Below are 13,858 nucleotides of genomic sequence, written 5' to 3'. Positions count from 1 at the left end.
TAAACACATATTCTTTAATAACACACTCTTTCTCAGAGTGAGTGAAAGTCTGAATAATAACTCATATTACTACTTCAGGAGAATTATATTCATGACTTTGGCGGTTACTTTAATTTGAAGTTGTTTTCAAAGAAGGTGGGTGAGATATTCACTTGTATTTTAACAGGTAATGAAAGCTTCCTTGAAACCTCAGTGTTACGTTTAAAAATGTAAGATTTTGCTGATAAAATAACGTTTATGCTGACACACTAAGCAATGGAAAATCGTTACAACAAAAGTAAGCTAACAATGTGTTTTTGCATATTTAACGTTAAATTGGGTACAAATGTTAATAAAAATGCTCTTTTTCAGATCCTGATCCCACTACTACAGTAAATTTCTCGATCAGTGAAGATGGAAAAATTCTTCGGGATGATCAGAATAAAAACAAATTATTAAATGGTTCAATAAAATTGATCCAGCCAGTCTACTCGAAACCAGTTCCTAAAATCAGCACAATGAAGAGAAATGAGAATGCAGAAGAAATATCAAAAAGTTCTGAGAAAAATGACAAGTTAATGCATCTTGTGGTAACAGAGGACTTAAGTGGAGGCCAGTCATTATCTACATCTACATACTGTGGGAAAGGTTCAAGAAAGAAAACAAAATTTGAAAATGGGTCTATTGAAGTGGTTGACGTTCAGTACAATCTAGTAAAAACCAAAGATGGCTCTGCTGTAGTTGAAAATAACTGTAATATGATATTACATATTGATGAGAATTCTCTATCGGGTGAAAATTCTGAGGAATCTTGTTTTGTTGTTGCAGTTGAAGGTAATATCACTCATAATTTCAAAAATGAAAAATGGCAAGCAGAAAAGTGTTCAAAAGAATTAAACAAATCTATTGTAATGTTTGATGATGTAGAACTAAATAAAACCCATAACCCTGACATACAAGATTTTACCTCTGTGGATTGTTCAAATTTAAAAAATTCAACTCATAAAGAGTTAGTTGTAAATGGTATGGGTAATGATCATGAATTAAATACTGTGATAAAAAAACATGAGCACACTTCAGGAGTCCAGGGACTATTTGAAGAAGTTGAGTGTTTAAAACCAAGTGTTAATAAAGACATGAAGTCAGATATTATTTGTGATGTAAAAGCTACCTCCATTAAAGAAACGATCGTGAAAGTGGAAAAGCCATCTAAGAGTGATAATATTAGTATCATTAAGATAGACAAACCAAAGGATTGTTCTTCAAATACTAATAATTCTACTGCTTCAAATATAGTTGAGGGTGTAATTATTCCTGATTCGCCTAACCATTCCAAAACTTTCAGTAAAATTGTGACCTGTCCAGATATTAAAAGTGTTGACAATCAAAACAATTCAAAATCTACTGTGAATACCCATTATAAAAACAATATATTAATTACCAAAGAATGCAGGCCAGACCGAAATGAGGCATCCAGTTTAGTTAAAGAACTAGCAAAGGTTTCATTTTTGTATCAAGGGAAATTGGTAAGAAGATCATCAGAGAGTAGTTCTTCTGTAATGGATGAATCTACCGATGATGTCAAAGAATATGATGTTGACACAATCAGAACTGAATCTAATGCAAATTCTACACAATCATTAAAACAGTCTGAACCAAGAGAAACTAATAATTCAAATCTTAGTAATAACATTGGTAATAGTAGCAGTAAAATGAACACTGCGCATGACCATCTTGTGGTAAATGACAAAATTGTAATCAGTAAAACTAACAATAATGTTATCTCTGATGAAGAATCAGGCAAAGGCACATCAGATGTCAGTAGACGGTCAAGCTCAGACTTTTTAAACGACAGTTCTGAAGATGGGGAAGATTTTCTAGGTACAGATGAAGAGATTGATATGAAAGATCAATTGTTTATTGGATTTAATGAAGTGACCGAAAAACTGCAGTCCCGCAGACGAAGTTTTCATCAATTTCTTAATAGACTCAGTGAAAGTGAAAGTGAAGAGTGGTATATAAGTGCTGGAAATTTATCCATGAATTTTCAGAAGGTAGAACGTATCTCATCCGATAAACTGCTCTCAAAACATCATGTACATCATAATGGAGAAACAGATAAGACAAAAACAGCAAATAAGACAACTACAAATTTCTCTTCTAACAAACTTGAAAGGAAACTTAACTGTGAATTAAATTACTGCATGGTAGATCAGGATAATGCAACCTCTACACATAAAATTCAGAGCCATTTAAACAATAGATCTCTTAAAAACAGCAATCTATCAGTGTCTCACAATAGTTCAAATAAAAAGGTTTCAAGTGAAATTATGTTATACAATAAAGAAAAGAATCTGACTCGGGAGAAAGTAAACAAACAATCTAATAATATTGAATGTATCAAAACAGAATTGAATAGTGAAGGTAATAATAATCAATCATTACTTAATGAGAAACATCAATTAGGTAGCGAAACTAAAGAACACATGGAGGAAAAATCCAAGTCTGGCTCAAAATATGAAATAGTAAATTCTCAACTAAAAGAAAGAAAATCTCCACAAAAACATAACTTCCTCAGGATCAGAAATAATTGTGATAATACTAATCAAAATAAAAAACATATAGATAAAAATTGTTCACCACTTTCAGGTTTGATCATGAATAATATCAGTGAAAGATCAAACCTTGATCGTTCTGAATTGTCAGCATCCTTGCTCTTAAACAACACCAACTCATCTGAACCCAGCCATGTGACTACTGAAGTTCCAAAGAATGGGGATAACAGTGTATGGAAATGTCAATCAGATGGTTCAGATAACAGGTCAAAAATTAAGGATCACTTTGATGCCCGTGAAGATCAATCATGTAATCGAAGCTCAGATCAGAATCCAAACCATAATCTAAATCATTCTTTAAAAAATAATACAAATTGTTCAATTGGCAGTAATATAGTAAATCATTTAAAAAAAGAAAGTAATACACAAACAATTGAACCAAAAGCTAATGATGAAAAAGTGCAAGATGAAATCCAACGAATCCCATTTCCATCTACTCCAGAAATGGAGCTTAGTAATAGTGAAATAAAGTTATCACAGGAAGTATTGGTTAAGGAAGATAAATCAAAAACAGGAAAAGACTCACAATTATTCCTTGTGAAAAATTATGTCAGATCTAAAAAAGAAATATCAGTTACAGCTATAAATGCCAGTGAAAGAGATAAGATAAATAATATTGTATCTTCAACTCCTAAAAAAAGAGGTAGAAAACCAAAGATACAAGATGTTTTTGAGGAATGCTCAGTTCTAGAAAGTGGCAAGTCAGTTCTTGAAAATCCAAGTTTTGAAGAAAATAAATCTCCTTACTTTGAAAATATGAAAACAAAAATCTCTACAGAAAAAAATAAAAACGAGAGTGTAACTGGTGGCACAAATGAAGAGGATAGTTCAGCCTTAGAAACAATCAAATTTTTGTTCAAGGGTCAAGGTAGTGAAGAAAATAAACCTCTTTTAAGTAAAGGAGGAAAAGTTGAAGCAGGCATAAAATCCAGTCATGAAGAAAATGTAATCGATGAAAATTGTATGGATGGAAATGCTATAAATAAAGAAAACATAAGAAATGTATCTGTATCTCCTAAAAAAAGAGGAAGACCACCTAAGGCAAAAAATCATATAGTAGAACATTCCTTTACTGGAGCTAATGATAATTCAATGCATGAAAATTTAATGGTTGTGGAAGAACCACATCCGTTGCCTAAAAAAAGAGGAAGAAAACCAAAGCTAAAATGTGAAGAGGGTTCATTACTTGAAACGAATCTAAACCCTATTTATAAAAATGCGATAAATGAAGAAGAAAGCTTGATACTGCCAAAAAGAAGAGGCAGGAAACCAAAGGCAAAGCACTTTGTAGAGGATGTAGTTGCAGGAAAAAAGCCTACTGGAGAGAATTCAGTCCATGAAGAACTCCAAAAAGAAGTTACCTGCAGTGATCTTGAATACTCCATAAATATAAAACGGGACTGCAAATTCTCAAAGGATACATCAGAAGTTTGTGAACTTAATTTAGTTTCTTCCCATAAAAAAAGAGGCCGACCTCCTAAGAATAAATTTCCTAACAATATTAATACTTCCAAACAAGAAGAAAACTTTATAACAGAAGACACTAACAAAGAAAGCTCTATCTTAAAAAAATACAATGAAGAAGAAATGTTACTTTCCATTTATAGTGAAGAAGCAGATATGCTTTTAAGGGATGGATCTTTGCAAAGAATAAATGTAGATGAAGGAGAAACCTTAAATTCGAATATTCAGACAATTAATGTACTTCCAAATGTAGTAAAGAGGAAAAGAGGTAGACCTCCAAAATCACAAACTACTTGTGTTCCTCTAGAACATTTAGAAAATTTGAATGAAAGTTTAAATAACACCATTTTGGAAAGTCGTGACAGGGAAAGTGATGTTTTGTTGCCAAAGAAAAGAGGAAGGCCACCCAAAAAAAGATTGGTCCCTCATGAGCCTATGATACCTGAGCTAGAACAAGTAGAAAGTCTACCATTATCTGACAGATTCAAGATCACTGAAAAGAGTGATCTTAAGAAAAGGAAAAGAAAGGCTGAAGGAAACCTCAGTGATCCTGGGACTGAACTTTTAGACACTGATGTAATATTTATTAACAGAGAAAAATTAACAGATAGTTTACACTCAAAATTTGAAAAAAGAAGAGGCAGACCCAAAAAAAACTCACAAAAGGCTACTGACAAGTCCTTTACAACAAATGACTTTGAAGAGATAAATTCTGACTCTGATACAAGTGAAGAAATATGGCATGAAAGTGAAGATACAGACTTTGAGGACATACCTAAAAAGAAGAAGAGAAAAGGGAAAGCTTTTTTTAAGTACATCAAACAGGATGATGATGAAGATAATAGCGACAAAGAACAAACGAAAGAAAGAGGCATCAAAAAACAAACAGGCAATAGGAAACCATCAGAAGAACAAATCTTTTTTGCCAAACACAGCAATAATGACATGGTATGTAGTTATAAGATTACATTTGAGTTACTGTAAATTTGTATATTAAAGTAATTTAACTTAATTATTTAACAAAAACATTATCGTTCTATCATTTTTAAAGTTTATCGAACAGTGAAGAATTCTATTGTTTACAAAAGTACTAAATTTTTATTGTAGAAAAGCAAGTGTAAAACATTTTTAGGATACAGTTTATAGTTGCATTTTATAAATTTTCTTAAAATAAAAAAAATTGTCTTTAAAAGTGTGGAATAGTTTTAATTTTCACAATATGTTTCTATGTGGAAAATAATACGAAATACAAAACATCTTAATTCATATACATAAAAGCACAGAATAGGTGCCATTTTATAAAAATACAATGTTTTAAATAACATTTAAAAGATTTTGAAATTACATTATGTATTATTTGTTACTCCTTGAGTCTTCTAGATGTCAGCCACTTCTTAGGTGTGTTTAAATTCTTCCGTAGTGTACACACACTTCTTCAAAAGCCAGGCCTTGAGATTATTGCAGTTGATTTTCAGCTCGCCAGTTCTCATTAGAGGGAGCAGAGCATTATAGACCTTTTTCTCTGTGGTAAGATGGTTATTTTCTCGACAACTGCCATTGTTGGAAGTCACCATCATTCCATGTATTATGGTTGTGCATACCGTCATTTCTTAAACAATTTTGTTTGAGTGTGAAAATGACTACCTCTAAAATGAAAAGTGCAGGTACTGTAAAAATGTCCCATTCTTTGAAAATTAACCTGTAGCTTTCTCTTAAAGGCAATCTGGACATATTTCGCTTTGCTCCCTTCTGCAGGACAAGCACATGCTATAAGTTGCAAGCTTCTGCGATTCCTTGGGCAACTATTCCATACCTGACGTGAGACGCAAATAGAGGATGATATGCTGTTTTTACTACATCATTTGTTACTGATGGATTTTACCCTCTTAAGTGCAAACATGGCTGTGTTGGGTTGAGTTCAGCTTGCAACATAAATTATCAATGTGCAGACACCTAGATAATATAATTTCTCTTACTTCCTACGGTTTGATGTTAATTTTTTTCATTGAACACTAGATTGTTTTGATCACGGTACTGTTGTGCCATACTCCTGCATATGAAAGTATTTATTTATAATATTTGAAGGTTTTTACTTGCAGTCAGCATAACTCTTGTCATCAGCGTACATAATACATTAGCAGTATTCATCTAGGTACAATGGCAGGTCGATTGTGAATAATACAAAGAGAACATGACCTAATATAGAACCCTGAGGGACTCTTCTTCTCGTATCTGCAGTTTTGATCTTGCTGTATGTACAACTCCGTCTTCAGTTTGCTTGATCTCAACAGTTTGGTAACAATCTTTAAGGTAGCTTTGTATCCATCTTGCTGCACAATCTTGTATTCCAAACAGGGAATATTTTGCATTTATCTGATCATGCTCAAGGCAGTTGAAACGCTTTACTTAAATCTAGGAAAGTGCTTGATACAGTGTTCCCAGCTTCTAAATTAATGGATTTTGTGTGTTTGCAAAGTTTTATTCAATAACTTTATAAAAAAATGCCATCATTTATACATATTTTGTAATTTTTATTCTTCATGTATAATAATACATACACAATCCAGTTGACTAAAGCTTCTTTGTAGAATTGTGTTCAGTTTTATTGTACCGGTATTATTTGTACAGGTGGTGTGTGGTGTATGCAAGAAGGAAATGAACTACAAAACCTACAAAACTCATCACTCTGTATTCACACATTACGCACTCTGTTGGTTGGAGGGGGAAGAGAAACCTGTTGTGAGTATAGTTTTAATGTATTGAAATTGATGGTCTGGTTTAACATAAAACTTTGATGATTTTTTTCTGTCTATTAAATTACAAATTTATTGAGTTTTATATACCTTTATTAACTTTACAGAATATTTCCAAACTCAATTTTGGCAACTTTTAGGTATTGTTTTTAGTATCATAAACATCATTACAAAGGAGGTTGTTGATCGAAAATTGGTCACTCATCCAGACATAGTTCTGGTGTAACATAACATTTGCATGATTATAAGCTATCTATTAAATTAAACGTTTATTGAGTATCATACATCTTTATTAACTTTACGGAACATTTCAAAACTCAATTTTGGCAACTTTAAGTAATTAATTTTATGAAGTAACAAACATTATTAGGTTGTTAATAGAAGATTAGTAACTCATCCAGACAGTGGAGCTGTCTTAAGCTGTGTCATCTTAGTTTAATGTGTAGGTCCAGAGAGTTGTAAGGAGTTCAAATTCGGAACACAGTAATTAGGTTGATCAATGTAATTTGGGTTTATTTAAGTTTTGTAAGTGATGTTATACTTTTTATGGCCATTCTGTCAGGATATTTGAGGTGGAAAGTTTCAGCCTAATTGGATAATATATTCAAGGGAATTATAGTGCTTAATTTTAAACATTCTTAGATTAAATAAAAAAATTATGTACCTATGTAAAAAAGATAAAATATAACTAATAAGAATACACCTTTGAACACTTTTGTATTTTTTATTGGTACAATGTACATTTTGGATTTGAAGAATCCATCATCAAGTATTTGTAGAGATTAAGGTAAATAAATTAAGTAAATAAATAATTAGACCAAATTGATATATGTTTTAACTACCTCAGTGACTAAATTTTTAATTTAATTTATATATGTGATCAATGTATATCGTTTTAAAAGTCTTATCAAATAATACATTTTTTTGTTAAGAAATCTTTGTCATTTAATAATAGATTAGGGTTAATTTTGGCACATCTGTAAATCTCAAAATGTTCTAAAGTTGACAATAAGTGACTTTTTTGCACATGTTTAAAATTTCAAGATTGTTTTCGATGTTTGTGTATGTATGGCTGCTGTTATTTAAATGGTCAGCATATTTTGAATTTGATGATGTCTTCAATGCTTTTATATGTTCATTAATCTACTTTTGAAGGATCTGCCGGTTTGTCCAATATAGTGGTTTTAACAGACTTTGCATTTTAATTTGTATACTCCACTATTGTTAAATACAATATATTGTACCAATAAAAAATACAAAAGTGTTGAAATATGTATTATTCTTAGTTAGATTAAACACTTTTCGAAGCTATATTTCTAATATAGATAAAATATACATAATTAAAAAAAGAAAGTATTCATGTATATATTGTGGGTTAAATACTATAAAAGAAAGGCCTTAGTAACTTACTAATGTGGAATGAATAACATTGCTGCTAGAGTCTATTATTTTTTTATTAAAAAAGTTCCTGCAGTCATATTATTATAAGGCTGAAACTAAATTTTGTATCTCATAGTTCAACATAGGTTATGACAGAGATGGTAAATATTTTGCAGGTGAAATTTAAACATAAGGGTGTTTAGTAACAACTTCTTGGGTGTAAATGAAATCACAGAAATGTCGTCCTTTGTTTGGGCTATATTAATTTTCTAGCCAGATCAAGAAAGTCATATTGAATTTCTACTACCATGTATCCACTCCTCCATATACCATTCATAATGTATGTAGCTTTTTGAATAGCCCTTGCTTTCTTGTGACTCTGAGAAACTTTATTTCTATGTTAAAAATAAGGATTTTTATACTACTCTTTATTATTTTAGGATATGACTGATGACAAGGAGGTAGTAAACCGGCTGTGGTACTCCAAAAAGAAGTTGGGAAAGACACCATTCCGGTGTTTCAATTGCAATCTGCCGAAACTAAGTGCGGTTGGCTTCCAAAGTCACATTCGGTTCTGCGGGAAAGAACATGAGATGGTAAGCTAAGTTTATATGTATCTATGTCTGCATGACTGTTAGGCAGTGCTGGGAAATAGAGTAAAGCTAATTGTGATATAGTGTATGAAGTTGATACTACTACTAATATTGTAAACCGACAATTATTCATAGGTGGTTTAGTTGCTTTGCGGGTGTCAGTGATAAAATTTGTAACATTGAAAAAATACAAATTTAACTTTAACAGTATCTAGAAAATATTGAAACTATTTAATAAGTTTTCTGGATATTGTAATGTATTAAAAGTTACCAGACATAATGGAAGAATAAACAACAACACTGTAGAGAATGTATTTATTTCTTGAGAAATCCCTAGACAGTGCAATAAGGTTATTCATTTTATAGAGTACCCTGGTTTGAGTGCACAAAATGCAGAATTTATAATACTGTATATTTTTTATTGTAATATGTGTGAATACTTGACTGCGGCAGATGCCTTACTGCACACACTCACAGAGTGGAATAAATCGGCCATTTGTAGCTAGTACTTTTCACCTACTATCTGTAATTTTGTGGATTATCCATGAAATTTGTTTATCCACAGTATCAGCACTGGTCAACTCCCTGGATAATTAAGAATTTAGTAACTTGTAACCTACTGAAATGTATTTGAACATTTTGAAGTTAGAAAATCTCCTGCTGACAGATCTGTAACATTATGACAATTTAGTTCAGCTTTCATTCGATGAGTTTTAAATGTTTTTGGTATTGTAAAAAGGATCATGATAATGGAAATTTTACATTACATATCTTAGTTTAGGTTTGAAAGATTTTAAGCTATTCCTTCTATTTAAGGAGAAATTTAAATTTTGAACTAATAATGTACTGGAACAAAGCTAAACGTTTTGGACAATGATTTTGGATGATGATTGTAATTGGAGTTACATGTTAAAATCTCATATGATTGTACTTAGTCTGCTTACAAATATAGTTATTTTATGATTTTCTCGTTGCCATCATGGTTTTCATGATATTTTGCGGACAGAAATTAATGAAGAAAGGCCCTCAAGGAATAGGCTTCGCTAGCGCTCAGTCAATAAGTACCAACTTTAGTGTAAGCAATAATCCACATAATTCTTATATATTGCAGGAGAGCCTGATGGCTACTTGCCAAGAATGTGGGGCGACCATGAAACCCTCCAGCCTGAGACCCCACATGTACATAAAACATAGCACCAAATCCAAGGCCGGCAGCGTCGACACCAGCTCCATAATTCCCAAGGTCAAACGAGCAGCAGCTTCCAAGTAAGGGGATGTTTAACCAACACGTACTTCTAAATTATGTTCCACTTTTAATTGGTAGAATGAGAAATTCCCAAACCAAATCATTTTAATAAATTGTTTGTAATGTATGCTACCAAACATACTATGAAAGAGATTTTCGGAATTGAATCCAGGTGTTTCCCGAAACCAGGTTCCTGTTATACTGCAGAATCTTAATTCTAAAACAAATATATGACATAGGGTACATAATATAAAATATTTTATTTGTAGTTTTGTATACTAAAAAACTAATCTTGTAATGTGTGGTAATGGACTGTCATTCTCAATTGTATCAATTGAATATTTATTATTATGTGTTAGAAAGACTGGATTTTTGTATGCCAATTTTGTGTTTCCAGAGCCGATGAAGTTCTACAGAACAGCAAAGATGACCACGAACTTGAAGGCCAATTAGAAGATAAATCTGAAGGTCAATCCCAGTGGAGACCTAACTCTCCCCAGTTGAGGCAGATGGTAAGATTGATTCTGATAACAGACTTTGTAGATGCAAAATTACAACTAGATTTATGAAATGTACATGGTACTATAAAACGTTAGGGTGTAATATTTTATCAATAAAAACAAACTAATGAACTCCAGAAAATTAATTGTATATATGGAATATAGAAAGTAAGATAATGAAAAATTAGACTAATACCTATAAAATCATGATTTGTCAATTCTATCACTCCCTTTAATTAAAATATTAGGTCATTGTTTCAGTTAAAAATACATTTTGAAGGAGAATTTTAGTTTTATATAGATATATCTTGTCAGTGGTTCAATCTAGGGTACTTAAGTTACGTGATGTTTATTCTGTTGTTACTCATTCATGTTAAGGTTTTCGTTATTTCAGAGATACTATAATATAGTTATTTTAAACCAGTAAGACGTAAGAAATATTTAAGTAGATTAATGAAAATTTCCATTTGAGCAGTGATATTTTTGTAGTTCAACATTGTGCTGTCACATGTTTCTCTGATTACTTTTAGTTCTAAAATTTATTTACTCTTTTCTTTATTAGAAACAGATTAGACAGATTGATAGTGCAAATAATAACTTAAATAAAGGAAGTTAGTAGAAATTGTATCCATGAAAGAGCTGAGTGGATGTGTGTGATATACAAGCTTGCTGTGTGATGGACCCAAAGTTATACATGTCAATTGGTATTATAACATTTCAAACCATTCATTCACTAGTAAACAGAGGTTTTGTTATCACTGTTCTCTTAATAACCCCAGATAGTTGGGAGTTGACTGTTCTTGCTTTAACCAATTGTGATGTTTAAAACACATTATTCTGTTATGTGACTCTTTTGATATTTTTATAACTGTTATGTAAAAAATAACAAGCAGTTGTAATTTTTCACATGTCACGTTTTTTTTTACTTGTCAATGGACCTTAAAATCTTGCATTGCTTGCAGCAACACTTTTACATAAAACCCAACAAAATAATACCCAAGGAAGAAACGGAGAGGTGGAAAACATCACTGAGAGAGACCAATGTTGTGACATGCCGCCATCCAGACTGTACATTCTCGGCCATCACAACTATTGCCTTCCGCAAACACTATTTCTCCTGTCCATTCTTCCCACCCAAGGTGAGTTGCTTTCTGTCTTTATTTTTTATTGAATTTTTGTTAATACTTTCATATCATAATGGCTTTCCAATGATAGTCTTCCATAATCATGTTGACATATTTCAAATGGGTTCTGAACTGATGTGATAGACTGATAAATAGTCCAGAGATGGGGAAACTGTAGGTTTATAGTGGCTTCTGGACTATTTAACCCTCAAAGTGGCGGTTGAAAGTTCCCAAAATAGCAGAAGAAAATTTACATCTAACACAAGCAGTAGAAACCTTTTTAGCCTTCAAATTGGGTTTCATATCAGTGTTCAAATAATGAAAGTCTCTACACACACCAAGTTATCATAAAATGATATTGGGATAATTATGCTGCATGTGTTAAAGTCTCTTGTGAGTGTACTGAATTTATTTATTCTGCTATTTTCTCGTTGCCATTTTGGTTACCCATAAGACCAGTGAAAAAATATTCACTAACATTTAACCAAATCCCATGGAAGTGGCATGCTTCAAATTGAATTCATTCAGTATTCCACATATATAAATGAACCTTGCACAATTTTAAATCTTTAGGTCAGTTCGTTTTTGAGATATGCGGAAAGACAGGCAGACAGAAATAAATTTTGTCTAGCCCTGTGAGTGCTAGATAGGCTTTGCTAACGCTCAGCTCATAAACAATTCAAAAGAACCAAATCATTATATATTTTATTCAGTTTTTGAAAATGTACCGTCATTTGACAGGATAGCTCATTATGCCATCAGGTATATAAAATTGTAACATGTTCTCAATGTACAATCACTGATTTGTGGTGGATGTTACAGTTGGTGTACAAGTGTCGCCAATGCCAGTTTGTGAGCGAGGAGGAGGTAGCCGTTCAGGAGCACTTGATGCAGGAACATAGAGAACTGCTGCAGCCCTCACCCTCCTCTAGCATAGAGTCTGGCTCAGAGTCTGACGAAGGCAGTGATGAGGAGCGCACCAAGATGCAGAAATACCGTTACAGTGAGTTGACATCAGTTGTGGACGTAAAGTGTAAATTACTCCTATAATAACCCCATTCTTTAAAAGTAGAGCTTAGTTTGTTTTCAAATTTGTTGTAAATCAAAGCTTTAAACATTGTTAAACTTTAAAATTGTGTCAGAGTTCAGTATGAATTTTCTGAGACCCCAGCAGGTCCTTATTTTTGCTGTTTCCATTTCTTAGTTGGAAATGGAAACAGCAAAAATAAGTCTTTCAAAGCCTTTATTTGTCTTTTTTGGTCCCTAAAATTCAAATTAATAGTTTTATATTAAAATTGTATTAAGACCAAGTTTTTTATTTACATATTCTTCAAAAACGGTATTTATGCCAACTACAAGAAATAAGTAAGAAAAGATAAATAAGGCAAAATGCATCGCATGTTAGTTTTATTGATGGTACTTTACTAATTTTTATTATTTTATACCCAGTTTAATATAAATTTAGTAATAAAATAAATCTAATGGTGTAGTTTTGTTTATATTTATAACTTTCTGGTGCTTGAAATGAAGTGAACCTTTATTAAAGAGGCGGAGTTAGGACTGTCAAGCCCTCTCTACCACTCAACCTCAAATCATATACAATAAATTAACAATACTTGAATACAGACACATGTAAACTTTTAACATACTTCATTTTATAATAAAATGTAAACAAAATTGCTTAATAGTAATACACTACTTAATAGTTTGTTGCTATTAATTTGATGGATTTTGTTCGGAATTGAAAACTGAACGTAAAAGAATTTGTTTGAGAAGAAGTGCACAGCCTAACTCATTCTTATGAACTCTCAAAACTTATGTTTATAAATAAATAAAACAAAGTGTTTATGTTCACACATTTTCTTTCAAAATGTATGAAAACTTTATAGTGATAAGAGTTGGAATCAACTTGCTTACAATTTTGTTGGAGGAAAATATCTGAATGCATATTTATTATTGTGTACTTAACAACCAATTTTTATCCCTAATTTGTATCAAAAAGTTCATATTTTTTTACACCAAAGATCCATATTTTCCTGTCATTTCCTACAAAAGCTATTTCCACCTTCTGAAATTCTGAATCAAATGTAACACTTACATGCTGAAACAAGTCTTCATTGGACTAGATGTCTTTTTGAAAACTTAGAGTCGGTACATTTTGCACAATGTTCTCAGTTTATGCAGCATGCTTGTCATAGTTGAAT

The 13,858-nt window shown here is 31.8% G+C and overlaps 1 protein-coding gene across 1 annotated transcript in view; it reads left to right on the top strand.

Annotated features, from left to right (window-relative positions):
* The first annotated feature begins 329 nt into the window (after positions 1-329).
* LOC124363050 overlaps positions 330-13,858 on the top strand; it is a 35,414-nt gene continuing 21,885 nt past the window's right edge. Inside the window, exons 1-7 of the mRNA XM_046818116.1 lie at positions 330-5,006; positions 6,687-6,797; positions 8,632-8,787; positions 9,896-10,050; positions 10,428-10,542; positions 11,493-11,669; positions 12,477-12,657. Of these exons, the coding sequence (XP_046674072.1) occupies positions 498-5,006; positions 6,687-6,797; positions 8,632-8,787; positions 9,896-10,050; positions 10,428-10,542; positions 11,493-11,669; positions 12,477-12,657 (5,404 nt within the window). The 5' untranslated portion in view covers positions 330-497. The remainder of the gene's footprint in view (positions 5,007-6,686; positions 6,798-8,631; positions 8,788-9,895; positions 10,051-10,427; positions 10,543-11,492; positions 11,670-12,476; positions 12,658-13,858) is intronic.

The sequence above is a fragment of the Homalodisca vitripennis genome, chromosome 5, assembly GCF_021130785.1.
Source record: "Homalodisca vitripennis isolate AUS2020 chromosome 5, UT_GWSS_2.1, whole genome shotgun sequence".
NCBI lineage: Eukaryota > Metazoa > Arthropoda > Insecta > Hemiptera > Cicadellidae > Homalodisca > Homalodisca vitripennis.
This window is presented reverse-complemented; position numbering and strand designations above follow the sequence as displayed.